Source organism: Triplophysa dalaica, chromosome 7 (assembly GCF_015846415.1).
Source record: "Triplophysa dalaica isolate WHDGS20190420 chromosome 7, ASM1584641v1, whole genome shotgun sequence".
NCBI classification, from domain to species: Eukaryota; Metazoa; Chordata; class Actinopteri; order Cypriniformes; family Nemacheilidae; genus Triplophysa; species Triplophysa dalaica.
The window spans coordinates 15,055,692-15,071,963 of record NC_079548.1 but is presented as its reverse complement, the minus strand read 5'-3'; the positions used below and the strand labels follow the sequence as shown (position 1 = coordinate 15,071,963).

Below are 16,272 nucleotides of genomic sequence, written 5' to 3'. Positions count from 1 at the left end.
CAAAAAACAAACAAACAAAGGGCTTTTAACAAAAAGTATTTATTTGTATTTTCAACAACCACACTTAAAACTAGAGCATTTATACAAATAACAAATAATAACTTTATGCATACTTACAAATGATATAAATATGTAACAAATCATTTGTCAGTATTACTTATAGAAGTTTATCAGCTCTTTAAAAAGAGATCTTGATTGGCCTTAAAAGGCTTAGTTTTCTAACAGAACATGAGAGCTCCACTGATAATGTGGGACACTCAAGCATACATAGATTAACAGATATATGATAAATAGCACACAAAATGAAGCACACAGCACTCAGAAGATATGACCATCAAGCAGAAAACCTTCCTTTGCAGAACTACCATGATTTCGATATATGACCATTCAGCGGTACAGCGATAATCATCGTCAGTTTTAAAATGTTTGCCACACCAAAACTGAAAACATAAACCCTTTTGACCTTTTTTCTATACAGAACAATAAGTGCATTCTTAGTTTTTGGTGAAATAATCACTGAGAAATAATAATAAACAAGGATTATGAATCAAATCAGGTTACTACATTCACCAATCATTGCAGATGGCCGACACTGCATCTAACTGCATGATACTGGTAAGACAGGGCTTAGCCACATTTCAAGGGGGTAAACCTGGTAACAGCTTATATGTCATAAAATAATTTTATATGATAAATAATATTGTAACAAATATTGTGAATTATCTCTAAAGCTATAAATAAAATTACTGAAACGAGAAAGCAATGGCCAGCTAGCCATGACAACATGCGACTGGGTGAGCTTTTCATATTAAAGTGATAGCCAAAAATGTAAATTCTGTCATCATTTACTGACCCTCTTGTCATTTCAAACCTGCATGATTTTTCTTTCTTCTGCAGAACACAAAAGAAGATATTTGGAAGAATGCCACTTGCATTGGTATTGTGTCCGACTCCATACAAAAGATTTGAATGGGGGTCGGAGCTGTTTGTTTACCAACTTTCTCAAGAATATTTTCTTTTGTGTTCTGCAGAAGAAAGAAAGTCATAAAGGTTTGAAATGACAAGAGGGTGAGTAAATGATAACAGAATTTACATTTGTGGGTGAACTATCATTTTAACCTCCTTTCTTTGATTTTCTTTAAATGACTCTTTGGCTCGAAGTGAAGCCCGACATGCTCCACAGAATTAAGCGCACAGCAGTGCATTGCTCAAAGAGGCTTTTGTTCTTTACTCCTCAAGTCTATTAAGACAATGTCGCAATCTTTATTTACTTTTAAAACATTTAAAAAAAGAACATTTGACAGCTAGCAGGAGTGCTTGACTTATTTCCCAAAAAATAAAAAGGAAGTAACAAAGTAACTAGTTTCAAGCATCATAGATGTTGGCATCAAATAGAAACATTTGCAGCAAAAGCGAGAAAACTGGGAGTGACATCGGAGGGCTACAGTTTCTGTGGAGTGGTCGATTCATAGTCACACTGTACTGGATTTGAGCTCCAGGCGTAAAACAGGTTCTCTTCTCCATACACTCCACAGACCTGTAATATGTCCTAGAGGCAGCAGAAGGCTTTTGGCTCAACTTACTATCAGACCAAACCTGAGTCTTTGGCCATCTTGTAGAATATTCCCTTCTTAGCGATTAAATTGGACGGAGAATCAAATTCAGCCATCTGGCCTTTATCGAGTACCAGAACCCTATGGAGAAAGAATCGACAAAAGACAGACCATTTTTAAATATTTTTGCTCTTTCCTTATAATCCTAAAAGCTATTTATTTGAGACGGCATTGTGCTGATCAATACTACAGCAACTGATGCATGTAAAACACATGTTGACTATACAGTCCAAACAGAGATCTGATTTCCTTACTTGAAAATGTGAAATAATAAAACTGCTGACTGCTGCACTTTCATAAGCTTTTTTGATGCAAAAAATGTAGTATGAACTATAAAGAGGTCTTCTGTTTCTTACCTAGTGTAGTCCATGACGGTGTTGAGGCGATGTGCGATGGTCAGAACAGTGCAGTCCTCAAACTGAGTTCTGATGGTGGACTGAATCAGATTGTCCGTCTCCAGGTCCACAGCTGCTGTGGCTTCATCCAAAACCAGAATCTTGGTCTTCCTGAGAAGTGCTCGAGCCAGACAAACCAGCTGCCTCTGACCCAAACTGAACCAGAACATACAGTCAAAAAGCATCAGGACAGATCTTACTGCAGTCAAATGTTCAATGAGAAGAACAATGTGAAACTGAAGTTTGTACCTGAGGTTTTCTCCTCCCTCTGAACACTCGTGGTTCAGCTTGTCGGGCAGCCCCGACACAAAGTTCTTGAGATGTGCAAGTTCCAGGGCTCTCCACACCTCCTCATCGGTGTAACAATCAAACGGGTCCAGATTCATACGCAGGGAACCTGAGAACAGCACTGGGTCCTGAAATACAATATCAAAAAGTAGATAAAAAAATAAAACGCACACCGGACTGTTTTACCCAGACAGTCATGAATTGAATGTTTCAGTGTGTGAAGATGTGACACCTGAGGTATGATTGTGATTCTGGACCGTAGTTCGTGCAGGCCGAGTTCAGAGATGTTCACGCCATCTATCCAGATCTCTCCCTGCGCTGCTTCAATGATGCGGAAGAGTCCTAATGTCAGAGAGGACTTCCCTGCTCCTGTTCTACCCACAATTCCCACCTACAACACACACAAACAAACATGCTTACATGTTGTACATATTTTTCTCATTCTTAAATGAACAATGATAACTGAAGAAAAAGAACTGCTCCTTAAGCTTTCAGTGGCTCGACCCACCTTCTCTCCTCCCTCAATGGTGACCAAAATATCACGAATGGCCAGCTCTAAGTCCTCCCTGTATCTCAAGCCAAAGTTGCGTATTTCAATGTGGCCCTTTGTGGGCCAGCCAGCAGGTAGAGTAGAGTGCTCTAAACTCCATTCAGCCTGTGAGGAGACATCACATACAATAGTAACCCAAACAGAACATGTGAACAAACCCTCACTAGCACCCGTAATCTGCCAGGGTCAGGGATCACTGACCTCTTTCTCGGTGTCTCCATATTCCTTCACCCTCTCCACCGCCACTATATTGGTCTCCACCTCAGAGGACATCCGCACCAGCCAGTTCAGAGAAGTTGTGACCTGAGTGACATGAGAGCTGTGAGAATGGGCACAAATCTATCGGAGAGGTATTCGTTTCGTATCTGTATCATTTCTCTTAAGACTGACCTGTAGAGCGTAGGAGATAGACAGACCCATGATACCTGGACTGAGACTGTCCCTGGCCATCACAGCAAAGAGCGCAGCGAACGTTACAATACAGTTACCCACAAACTCCAGTCTCACCGCCAACCACCTGCAGGGCGAAGACACACCTTACAGAAAAGCTGAACACTGGTTTGGCGATAAATCTATTGGCGAGTTGTTCTTCAACTAGAAATGCAATTAGATTCCAAAGTGAATTGGCACCTGTTGGCGACGATGCTGGGAAAATAGGCTTTCTGGTTATGATCCACCCTGTTGTCACTCTCTCTGATGAATCTCTGCTGCTCTCCAAATGCTCGGATCACACTGGTACCCAGCAGGGTTTCATTGAAGTGCGTGTAGACTGGAGAGCGACTCACTGACTCCAGACGCTTCAGCTGGCGTGAGGACGCAACGTAAAATCGCTGCGAGAGAACCATGAGCAACGTCAAGACCACTGAAAGGAAATATCCAGTAATAGAGCTCTTGCCACAGAACAGTTACAGGAACAATCCCCTGAAGCATTCTGAGTTTCAACCTGAGTTTCGCTCAAGGGCACAATCCTGACAACTCATGTATCCTATGGGGTTCAAGCATCAATATGCTCAGACCAAAAAGCTACATGACAGAGACACATATTGTACCCTAAATAATAACAAATTTATGCAGGAAAGCAAATCTAAGTACCTGCACAAAGAAGTACAGCAGACCCAGAGGAGGAATGATGATGGCCACTAGCGGTGTAGCAACGAGGATTACAGCACATGAGCCCACCACATTAAACATGGAGCCCATGAACATTTTGATGATGCTAGGGATGACCGAGTCAATGGTGTCCATCTCTTTGGCAAACCGGTTGACCAGGTTGCCGCTAGGTGTGCGTTCAAAGAAAGACATGGGCGACCTCAGAACGTTGTAGAGCATAGTCTTGTGAAGGTAACGGGAGGCCAGTACCCCACCGATGGATATGGAGATGGAATAACAGAACACTGAAATACCTGCCAAAGAGAGAATTTTGAAATAATAACACTTTAAAGCACAAAAACGAAGTTTCTGTCTCAGGCCACTAAAGAACTAGTATAGTTGTTTTAAGTCACCTTGAAAAAGACCAAGCATTCCGTACACTCCTAAACGCATCTCTCTGTTGGGCTGGGTGCCATTGATAACAGGGTCGTCTGTCCAAAGACTGAGCCAATAGTTTGAGCCCAGTGAGGCCAGATGATGACAGAGGAACAGAAAGATACTAAAGCAAGACAGGGGCACACCAATAGCCTTCATGTATTCCCAAAATACAGACAGCTTCACCTGCACGACAAACATCACATTTACCCAGAGACAAAGTTTCAAGGCTAAAATAATAACCAGAAAATCCACAAAAACTGAAAAAAAAATACAGATAAATTAGTGCCTTCAAACAATTAATCAGGATTATTAAAATCCAGAATAAAGTATATGTTTAGATAACATATGTCTGTATACTGTGCTTATTATTTTGTATAATAAACAATATTTAGAAAGAATGTACATGTATTTTTTTTACATTTGCCAATAATTTAAACAATATATAAATATTGAGACATTTTTATGTTTTTCTTAAATATATGCATGAACGAGTGTGTTTAGAACTACAAATTAATATGCACAGTTCACAAACATATACTATGTTAACAAAACATTTTATTCTGGATGTGATTAATCCGATTAATCATTTGACCACTCTAAATAAATACATACACATGCATAAGATCCTCAAAGCACCTAAATTCTCAACAGATAGTTGTTTGAATACAACAACATTACGGTTTGATTTGCTAATATTCCTTATGCATTAAAATTACGACAAAGCAACAAACTTAACTGTTTTGCAGTAATTTCTGTATAAGTTTCAAGTTGCGAGTTCAGATTCATAAATGCGGTAAAATAGATATACTCATACCCTTCCAGTTTTGGCCTTGTCTGCCTCTGTAAGTCGGGCAGATTCTGCAGATTTGACTTTTTTGGCTGTACCATCATTGGCTTCAGTCTTCTGCGGGCTTTTGCCTGTGCCTGCTGCATTCAAAGAGTTCTGACTGTGTCTGCAGAGAAACACCAGGTCAATATATCAGGAGTTAAGACAATATATCCGCAGCATAATCTTACATAAACAATAAATGAGTGCTCACTGACCTCAGCTGAGCGGCAGGGCCACCGTTCTCCAGTCCTTTCTTTGGAACCGCGTCTGTGAATGAAAGGATAAAGCCAAATCAGGAGAATTCGACACAACTTTGTGTATGCACAGACTTTGACAATTTTCTCTCTATATCTCAAGTAATACTGAAGCGCAAACCTGCATATGCGACATCACAACCTTTTTATTTCGGCCAGTGCAACATTGGTCTGTACAGATGCACAACCTTGTCCAAGCCAATAATAATTCTCGTCTAGTCTAAACAATCACACATGTCATGCCTAGACAGCTCACTCAACTGAACATCTGATGCTAAAGCAGGGTTTTAAAGCAGAGGTGTGGCTGAAGTTAGAGGAACCACCAGCGGGCTGCGCTGAAACACGGCCCCACACAGAAGTCAGTGATTTGAGAAACTGGCACAGTGGTCAGGTCAGGGGGACAGATGAGAGGTCATTGACAGTGCTCCATTCTGAAAACGTCAGATACATGTATGTGTCCCTGCATACACTGGGGTGTCAGATGCAGAAAAACATACAACCAAATGAAGCACCAAGGAAGGACATAAGACAGGATCAGTCCTGGACCTGCGGGAAACTTCCTCTCTTAAGACTAGAAGAACTGAACACTTCAATAGTCTAAAGAAGATCTGAAATCGCAATGGTGACCAAAGAGATTTAGGCCCCTGGAGACTAAAAGTTTGTAAGTTAACTCTGCAGGAAGGAAGTAAGTGCAGGACTGAGCACCCTGGTGAGTCAAATCTTGTGAATTCTGGTCCAACAGGGGTGGCTAAACAATTTCAATCTGCACCTCACATGTTGCAGGCCTTTTTATGCCAAGCCATATTCTAACATGCATAACGTGCAGACCTAATGACTTTATAAGACCCGGGACCATTTGCACCATCAAACCTTCAGTTTTCTCTTTCACGGCTTCTGTCTGCTCACTCTCCTCTGAGGAGCCAACAGATTGAACACAAACAGAGAAACAGAAATGTCAAAATGAATACAAAAGGAGATGACACACAGACAAATAAAGCAGACAGAGGCAAAACAGAAACTACCACAGTCATTTGACCAATATTCATGATTTAGAGGGAATGTGACGCTGATATTATGATTGTACGCGCTCAAAACATGGATGAAATGGTTATGCCTCACCTCCCACTGACTCCTCCTCCTCCTCCTGTTCCGTGTTGGAGTAAGTATGCAGAAACTCGGCAAAAGCACCCTGTCTGTCCATAAGCTCAGTGTAAGACCCCATCTCAGTTATCTCTCCATCCACCATCACCAGGATCAGATCTGCCTGTGGCAGGAAGCTCAGCCCGTGGGTAACCAGAACTCGAGTCTAAGAAAACAATGTATAACAGACATAAGATGAAAATGTGACCCTGGACGACCAAACCAGTCTCATGGGTAAATTTTTGGAAATTGAGACATAATCGGAAGGTAGAATAAATAAGCTTTCTATTGATGTATGAGATTGCAAGAATATGACAATATTTGGCTGAGATACACCCGTTTAAAACTCAGGAATCTGAGAGTGCAAAAAAATCTAAATATTGAGAAAATTGCTTTTAAAGTTGTTAATCAGGGCCACTGTGGCAGGACACCCACTCACAACAATAAAGTTTTTATATATTTAAAGTAGGAAAATTACTAAATAATTCATGGAAGATGAACTTTACTTAATATCCTAATGATGGTACAAAAGTAAGATCTATAATTTTGACCCATACAATGTATTTTTGTCTTTTACTAAAAATGTTCACGTCCTACTTAAGACTGGTTTTGTGATCCAGGGTCACAAATAAACTTATTCATATGTATTTAAATAAGAAGTAAAAGAATCTTACCCGGCCCTGTAGCACCCCCTGAGGGCCGATGACCTTCTCAAAGATGTGTTTTCCCACATGAGCGTCCACCGCAGAGAGCGGATCATCCAACAGGTAAACGGCACAGCCGCAGTACACAGCTCTAGCCAGACTCACACGTTGCTTCTGACCTCCAGACAGATTCACTCCCTACACGTGACAATTTTACATGCAACACACATTTAACATTTAGTCATATGATGCTGGATTTTGCAGAGAAGACTTTGAACTGTGGGCGGAGTAATATAGTTTGACGCAACAGGAAAGAATAGGATAAAAAATTAAGGAATTTTAAAAACTGTCATGGCTGCTAAGGAGAAAATATCTAAAATGGATGAGGATGGGTTTTTTAAAGCAATTTTCAAGATACAGACAACACTGGTCCAGAATCACCTCCCGTTTCATTTTTATTTTGGTTTCTTTTTTCCATTTTATAATTAAACCTTAAAGATTCTTTCAAATTTTGATTCAGTTCTAAATGTTCTGTAGGTCGTATCTTGTACTGTCAAAAACTCAGAGTTGATGGTTGAGTGGTTTGTGCTCCGACATATGGCGCCGGTGTGTCCCGGGCCACCCGAATTAGAATACCGGCTCGTGGTCCTTTCCCCGACCCCAACCCCTCTCTCTCATCCACTTCGCTTCCTATCCTCTCTTTAAATAACTGTCGGTCAAAAGGCAAAACGCCAAAAATAAATATTTAAATAAAAAACTGAAACAGGAAGTACATCCAGACCTTGCAAAACGGTCAATAAATGGTTGCAATAAATCCTGGAAGGAAAATTAGGAAGTCGATTTAAGAACGTAAGCCAAAATCATTCTTAAATGAAAGTTTACCTTCTCTCCAATCTCCGTCAAGTCTCCTCCAGGTAGGATCTCTAGATCTGGTAGAAGAGCACAGGCCTCCAACACTTTCTGGTACCAGGTCTCGTTTGCTTCCCGTCCAAACAAAATGTTGTCTTTGAGAGTTGCATTCTGGATCCAGGCCTGCTGGGGCACATACGCCACAGAGCCCTAAAAACAAAGTGACAAACTCAACTTCATCTAATTTTTCAGGTTAACCACATAAACACATCCCAGAGAACAAATTGATAAAACACTTTATTTCCCTTTAACTTTCTTTTGCTACAGGGAACATGCGGAATGCAAATTTCTGCAAATGAGCACTGAGATTGTGTACGTACCTTGATGGAGACAGATCCTTCCCGTTTCTGCATCTCCCCCAGCAAAGTTGAAAGCAAAGAGGATTTCCCCGATCCCACATGGCCTACCACAGCAACCAGTGCACCATCTGGGATCTGCACATTAATCCTACAGAGAAAGAGAGACTAAGATATGAGCAAGACAGCTAATAACCAAGTGCTAGCAAACGGCTAATAACAGCCAAACATCATGTGGTCACAAGCAGCATTGTGTATTTGTCAAAGAATTGCATCTATTCATTCCTTCATTCAGATTTCAGCATTCATTTCATTTCAAATGGATAAATCCTTTCCGGGTATAATAAAATTGAATTTCCAGCCAACGATGACGCAAGACAAATTACATCTGAATACATGATTTCAAGTAGATGAGGATAAAATCAGAAACGGATTAAAAGGATCTCATTATTATGCATGGCGATTAGCCAGATTATATTTCCTCTGGCGAGTGAAGTTCCCCTGTATCGGCGGTCATGCCCATACTTGCCCGTCGTGTCCTCAAACGACCCCTTTCATCAGTTTTGCTCTATGTGACCGCGACAGTCACATGAATGCTCAAAGTCCTTTTGATGCCTTGAACGTAATGTCAGTTTAGATCTTAACTAAATTTGTGTAGAATACTTCATTGTATTATGGTCAACACTTCATGAACACACAAGTAAAGAGGTTACCTCTTTAAAGAAGGGGGGTCATCTTTAGACCAGCTGAATGCTCCGTCTACAATCCTAATGCTGTCCGGAGCTGAATGAACAGAAACAAACCTTCAAGTCTCTTCAGTGGACATCAAAACCCGTGAGCTGTCTTTTAACCCACAGACAGCTCTGTTGCTCACACATACAATGATGTTTTATGTGAATCTGTGGAGACTCTATTAGCACGGTTCATTTAATATGAATTCTCATATACATGCAGTGATAGCTGGCCGCTCCACGCTGTCTAGATCCAACTCCTCATGGGACAGAAACACACGCAGACGCTTCAAAGACACGCTGGCCTGATGAACAAAATACATATATTAAGTCACGACAAACCCACATCGAGCTTATAAATCAGAAGATTATCAGTCTTACCTGCACCATGCTGCTTATGACCATAGGCAACATGTTGAGAGGAAAGCGCAGGATGTTGAACAGAGCCAGAGACACAAACGCCTTCTGCGCATCCAGAACATTGTGTTCATCCACCAACACATACACAGCGAATGTAGAGAGGGCAACCTTCAGGAAAATAGCAAATGTCAGAAACCCTAGACAACGGAATCCCACGGAAGAATCACACGCTCAAAGGTACCTACCAAAAACGGCGCGCAGACCCAGGTGAAAGTGGACACAGCGCCCAGGTAAGCAGTCTTCTTCAGCACATTCAATTCACTCTTTCTGATGGCAGATACTTTATCTTTGAAGGCCAGTTCCCATGCGTAGAGTTTCAGCACTTTAATGCCATTCAGCACCTCATTCATAAGCTTGATCCTGTTGTCCTTGCTTTTCATCTGGGCAACCTGTGGCACACGTGTCACATTAAAAGAGATTAACAACAGTGCAAATAAACAAACCAAAAAGAATGTTGCTGTCCCTCTGAAACCTCTGATGTTCAAATTGGCTGTTTAACAGGAAATGGAAAAAAACTGTTCTTAATGATTACATACTATTGTCAAGGTTGATAAGCCCTTTTTAATACTTTATACGAGTTAGATTTTTGAATCAAACTCCCTCTACTGGCATAAAACCCCAGTAAAACATTAAGGATGACTAATAAGGATTCATGGCAAAAAATTCAAATCATGAAATATGGAGATATGAAGTTTCATAAGGACAGCAGCGATATGTGACCCTGTTTGTGAAAACCAAGCTTAAGTCATTTTTCTACATAAAACCATTCTTCACAATGTAAATGCCATTGTATGAAATTATAATCTTGATATCTTCAATATTGACGGAGTAAGGTTATGTCAAAGACAGAAATCAAAGTGAAACTAATGCTTGAAATCTCAATTTGCTGCTCCTAATCACATACAAAAAAATGAGATGCAAAACCTGGTATGTTTTCGTTTTCATGGCAATGACAGCATTTATCGGAACCATCAGCACCATCACTGCGACTCCAGCGAGCACTGAAGGACCCAGATTCTGGTAGCAAAAAAAGAACATTCATGTATGATACTGCATGGACGAAAATAAAATAAAAAGGCCAAACGTTGTTGTGACCACACACCTGCCACAGGAAGTAGAGGGCCAGGATGACTTGCAAAGGGGCCGACCAGATCATGTTGATGTAGGTGATGAGGTCCATGAAACGCTGAGCGTCGACGGACATGAGATTCACGATCTCTCCTACAGTTGATGTTCGCCGTGCAGCATTTGTAATGACCAAAGCCTTGACAAAATTATCAGACAATAATGAATATGTGATGTGGGCTGAAGAGGTTGCAAGGACTTCATATCATGCCCAATGATGTCCACTTACCTTCCTGTAAACGGCGCCAATGATGGCTGTGCGTAACCTCATGCCGGTCATGAAGCAAACATGGAAATATTTCTGCAGAATGAGCGTTTGCACGCAGGTACAAACAAACAGAAGGGTGGTGTAGAAGAAGCCATGCCAGTAGGGGGAGTTGGGCTCATTCACAAACTGAATCAGCATTCTACGACACAGAAGACCGAGCTCATTATTATTGAAGCAACTGGAATGCCGTTCAACAGGATTTATTTATGTGACAAGTGGTTTGACTGGTGTAAGGCACAGTGGGGCACGTGGAGAGAGTACAGGTGGCACTTTCACAGGATTAGTGGGATTTGATCACAGTCCAGTGCACACTTTGAGGGCTCAAGCTTCAGCATGCCAAAACAAACTCTTACTGGAGGGCTTCTGAGAGGGTCACAGCTGTTGTTTTGAAAGTGTGGCCGGCCCACAGAAGTGAAGTCATTTAACACCACATGACTCTAAAAACATAGGGAAATGCAGCCCCTGCCACTGTGGATCATTAAAGGAGTCATATGACACGGCTAAAACGAATATTATGGTTTATTTTAGACGTAATGCAAAAACGCTGTATTTCCACAAACCGTGCATGTTTGTATCTACTTTTTGCCTGTCTCTCCGAAACACATATTTTTTACAAAGCTCATCGCTCTGAAAAGCGAGGTGTGCCATGATTGGCCAGTCAACCAGTGCGTAGTGATTGGTCGAATACTGCAAGTGTGTGATTGAAATGTAACACCTCTTACCATATTTGAAACATCAGGTTTCAAAGCAATTGTATAGACAGGAAGGCCCACCTTACTTGTGTATAGATTTGGGCGGGGTGTGGTTAAATGAGGCAATTCAGGTAGGTCTGGGTAGGCGTTATAGCATAGAATGCATCTTTTGTTCAGAGACTTTATTTTTTGCAATTTTATGTGTCTAATACATGCATGGGCAACTTATTACACTCAAAAGAAAATCTCATATTCGCGCCACCCCTTTAATACGCAAACCGCAATTTTATATTGAACTAAAAACAGCAAGTTTTCACTAGGTGACAGAGTCATTTTTAACAAAACTGGATGTAAACAAAAAAAGCTATGAAACGTGTTTAACTCTTTAGAAATGGAAACGCTTTTTTTTAGCTTTTCTTTCTCTGCACAATTATGTGGTTAGCTGAAATGTATTATTTTCCTTTTAGCATTTCACCAGAACAAATGCTCAACACTGAATAATCTGACCTAGAAATGAGCAATAATATCCGGCTATTGTCATGCTAAAGATCACAAAGTAAAGTTTTACCAAAAACTTGAAGGCCATACCTGAGAATTTCCGGTCCAACAAACATCAGGACGTCATGAATGAACTTATAAAGAGAGCTGATGAGAAAGTTTGGTCCAAAGGTTTTGCAGAGAGCAAAGAAGAGAGAAGGCTCGCCGCTTTTAGGTGCTTTTATAAGTAGAACCTCGGACTCCTCTATTGGTTGTCCGTCTTTCTTTTCTCCCTTTGCTGCTCTTTTTGGTGAGTAGACTGTTTTATTGACCGGCCTGAAATAAAAATATGTCCACCAGAACATAAGGACTGGGAACAACAATTTGTAGACAATCAATATTTTAAATAAATAGTAACTTCTTGCATCTGACCTTTTAACCTTACTGCATTCTTTGTCCCAGCGCCGCACCAGCTGCGGCACCACTCTCTGAGATTTATCCTCTGCGTTGAGAGACCACAAATCCTTTTCTTCTAAAGGCCTTTTATAACCCTGCACCATCAACCTGCAAAGAGAAAAAAAGACACAAAGCAAAAAATTATAAGGAACTTTAAAATTTAAAATGGTCTTTTCTAAACCCCTTTTGATACACAAAATACAGAAAGTACAGAAAAGGACAAATGGGACTGACGATCGAAACTCATTGAACTGAAATTACAAAAAAAACATGTTCTAATTTCACAGTCATTGATTCTGCTCACCTGTTAATCCACCAGAATGTGATATTGGACAGGAAGGAGGCTCCAAACTCTGGACATGGATTCTGTACATAAATCATTTCAACATTGTAATTCACATTACTGTGAATGCCCATGTATTCAACATTAACACTGTGTAACGTTCACTAACCGAGTCTTTGACTGCCTTTGAGAATAGAGGAAGCTGATCGGACAGACAAGACAGAATGAAAGAGATGAGCAGCAGGGTGTAATAAATGTAGAAAGTGGTATATCTGAACACATCCACACTGGCAGGCTGAAAAGAAACACAGAAATCGTTTAAGTTACGGACGTCTTCGATTTAATAAGAAATAACAATAGAATAAAAGTTTTAATGCTTTAAAGTTATGTTTACTTCATTCAGTGCATGCAGGATCTTGGAGCGAAAGGTCACAGTGGCGCACACTATAGTGATCAGCCAAAAATTGAGCATCACCCCTGAGGACTGGACCCCCTTTATCCGCTCGTACTGGATGAAAAACGTAGCCAGCAACTGAAAGATACACCATAGTAAAACATATTACTTCACCTATAAACAAATTCATGACTTCAGAGCACACCCGTCTAGTCTTTCACATTTAATGCCTTAAACAAAGAGACACACAGTCAACATAATTTACGGCAAGTGTAAGAAATCAAGTCTCACCATTGTGATGCCAAGCATCGTGGGGCTGACTAGGTAGACGGGGGGTAAAGCAGCACCTTGGTTTCTTTCCCAGAAAGAGTAGAAAACATCTGCCCAGCAGATAAGCCACAGGGTAAACCCGATAACCTTTAAGAGAGTCACAAGACCTTGAAACAGTCTGATAAACGGGGCAGAGTTATCAGGAAAGCAAGTTGTTTGTTGACTGTAATACTCACTGTTTTGGCTCTGTTTTGATGGGTCATGCATATGTATCCACGAGCATGACTTTTGAGGTATACAGCGTAGAAGGGTGCAAGCAGCCAGAGGTAGAGGCAGGGTACCCAAACCAGCACTGTGTTCTGGAAACATGGCGTCAGATCTGGGTTCTGCGTTTGCCACGTCCGGTTCCAATCCTGCAGAAGAGGACAAAAGAGCGGGTCATTCCATTCCACGCTTTCAAAGATTCTTTTGAAGAACCGTAGAAACACAGTTACAACCGGAGGAGACACAAAGCTCTCTGTCGAAGGATAAAACACACAAAGACCCAATGATGTGTGCGAGGAACAAACACTCCAGATTGAGTTTTGAGTTCTGAGAAGAATCTCTTCAGTGCTTTGGAGGATAGAGGAGGGTCTTCATGGAAAGAATTCTCTTGTAAGCAGTCAAGCTGCTAGTACGTCTAATGAGAATGCTTAAATTTTCCTTGAAAAAATCTCAGAGACCATGCCATATCTTGGTGCAAAAACAGATGAATAAATATTGCTAAGAAACAAAGTTCAATCGAGCAATTTTAAAAAGATAATTTATTTTAAAAAAACACTCATCATTCACATCATCTAAAACCTGTATGACTTTCTTTCTTCTGTGTGCATCCATACAATGAAAGTTAATGTTCCTCAAAATACATTTTTTATAAAAAATAAAAAAAAGTTTGGGGTCAAATACCCTTTTAACATTTTCTCATCATCAGGGTTTGTTTGCGAATTTCATTTACAGGGTTAATATAACAAAACCTGTCAGGAATATGTTGAGGACATATCTTAGCTTCCAATTAAAAGAAAGAAAAATTGTTCAAAGGGACAGTTCATCAAAAAACGACAAATCTGTCATGATTTTCTCACCCTCCATTGTTTCAACCCTGTTTAAATGTCTTTGTCCCAATCAACACAGAGAAAAATATTTGAAAGACTATTTACAAGTTTCAGTTCTGGGACATCATCCACTACCATAGTAGAATTTAAGAGTTCTCAACCACCTTTAACTACAATTTAAATATTCCTTCTATTGTAGTCAATGATGTTCCGGAACTGAAATGTAGAAACATTCTTCCAAATATCTTCCTTTGTGTTCTTTGAAACAAAGTAATTTATACAGATATGAAATTACATGAGTGTCATTTTTGAACTACCCCTTTAAATGTAAATAGTATACAATAAGTCTCGTTATAAATATTTAAAATAAATATTGAGACGCAAAACTATCTTGAAATGTTTTAGGCAGCATCACCCAATGACTTGACATTTTAATAACGAACTAAACCTGCTCGTCATATTGCATTGAAGTGTCGGCCAAACAAAGCAGCAGCAATGTAAACCTTACACAGCTGATACTGTTTCAATGCACTTTCTTGCCATTTAATAACCTTTAACTTAAGACTTTTTAATATAACAGTGTTTTGATCCTTTAAACACGAAGGGCTGACTGCAATCACTATTAACCCCACAAACTGAAATACCGACCGATTTATATGACAAATCATAATTTAAATCGTAGTCAAATAACCTGGCTTTAGAGCCTGTAGCTATGCAAAAACAAGTCGAAGAGAGTCAACTCTTCAGCTAGTCTGTGAATAAAACACACCTAGAACAGGTGTCCGACTTATTAATCGCATACATTATACTTTAAAGAATCAAATGCCACGATTAGACTGACTGTCGTGAAGAAAAAGAAACCTATAGACTGAAAGCCCTCCCGGGTGCATACATGGTAGTTTAGCAAACCGGTTAGCTTAGCATCGCTGGCCGCGTCTCAAACCCTACAGACCGACCTACTTAGACAGCAAGGCTGGGCATCACGGGAGCATCCAAGCCAACTCAAACTCTTCAAGCGCACTCGTGATGCTCAGAAATGCTTCCATCATAAATATTAAAGTGTAAACGCACATTTGATAACGTTACCCGTCAAAAAGACGAGTAAGTGAGTAACGTTAGGCTCGCTACGTTAAGACACGTCTAAGTGTCTCCATGCTGAAAATCAGCACCCGGCGAGTCCTCATAACGTGTTGAAAACAAAAGCTCGTCAGGAAAACGCAAATCGGGAAGGAAATTTTGTTTATCCACTTACCCAGAATGGGTCAGAACCGTCCAAACTGCAAAAACTGTCAATACCCATTCGCCTCGGGAGAGGTTGTGTTATAATGTGCTGGGTTACACTCTCTCAGTTTCATAACCAGTGCAGTGTGTTTTGACCGGTTTGAAGCGTGTTACATGAGCGGAAACATAGAGGACGCTGTTGTCTTAACTACGAAACAGCGACACACTGAGCACATCATCTGTAACAGGGACTTTGTGCCAATTATATAAATTAATAATTAATAAAGCTTTTTAATTAGTATGAATGAACTTGGTTAAAACTGCCTTGGCTGTATGGAATAAACTACAACGTGCGCTCAAGTTAGATATGTTGGACAGGTATTTTCAAAAAGAATAGCT

General features: G+C 40.4%; 1 protein-coding gene across 3 annotated transcripts; it reads right to left on the bottom strand.

The window, feature by feature from the left end:
- Nucleotides 1-23: 23 nt before the first annotated feature.
- Nucleotides 24-16,042, bottom strand: abcc1 (ATP-binding cassette, sub-family C (CFTR/MRP), member 1). 3 transcript variants are annotated; one of them, XM_056751978.1, is made up of 32 exons: nucleotides 15,905-16,042; nucleotides 13,798-13,974; nucleotides 13,583-13,708; nucleotides 13,292-13,429; nucleotides 13,067-13,192; nucleotides 12,919-12,980; nucleotides 12,591-12,722; nucleotides 12,270-12,494; nucleotides 10,951-11,128; nucleotides 10,699-10,860; nucleotides 10,521-10,613; nucleotides 9,782-9,985; nucleotides 9,558-9,704; nucleotides 9,394-9,481; nucleotides 9,159-9,228; nucleotides 8,470-8,596; nucleotides 8,123-8,299; nucleotides 7,271-7,438; nucleotides 6,576-6,762; nucleotides 6,327-6,368; nucleotides 5,418-5,469; nucleotides 5,188-5,326; nucleotides 4,349-4,556; nucleotides 3,939-4,249; nucleotides 3,477-3,676; nucleotides 3,237-3,363; nucleotides 3,048-3,149; nucleotides 2,805-2,951; nucleotides 2,529-2,687; nucleotides 2,258-2,424; nucleotides 1,970-2,164; nucleotides 24-1,694 (listed from the first exon to the last, which is right to left on the bottom strand). In XM_056751978.1, exons 1-32 carry the CDS (start codon nucleotides 15,950-15,952, stop codon nucleotides 1,586-1,588), a joined length of 4,593 nt encoding a protein of 1,530 aa, XP_056607956.1. In that variant the 5' UTR covers nucleotides 15,953-16,042; the 3' UTR covers nucleotides 24-1,585. The 3 variants fall into 3 exon arrangements, with proteins under 3 accessions (XP_056607956.1, XP_056607958.1, XP_056607957.1); XM_056751980.1 differs by lacking the exon at nucleotides 15,905-16,042 and adding an exon at nucleotides 15,422-15,512; XM_056751979.1 differs by lacking the exon at nucleotides 6,327-6,368.
- Nucleotides 16,043-16,272: the final 230 nt, after the last annotated feature.

Bases quoted from the DNA above. Each gene is read 5' to 3' on its own strand.
- abcc1 (XM_056751978.1), bottom strand. From the start codon at position 15,952: ATGGGTATTGACAGTTTTTGCAGTTTGGACGGTTCTGACCCATTCTGG. The intron at 9,229-9,393 runs GTATATGAGAAT...CTGTTCATTCAG, and splicing joins GCGGCCAGCTATCACTGCAT to CTCCGGACAGCATTAGGATT. The intron at 6,369-6,575 runs GTGAGGCATAAC...TTGGCTCCTCAG, and splicing joins GGAGGAGGAGTCAGTGGGAG to AGGAGAGTGAGCAGACAGAA.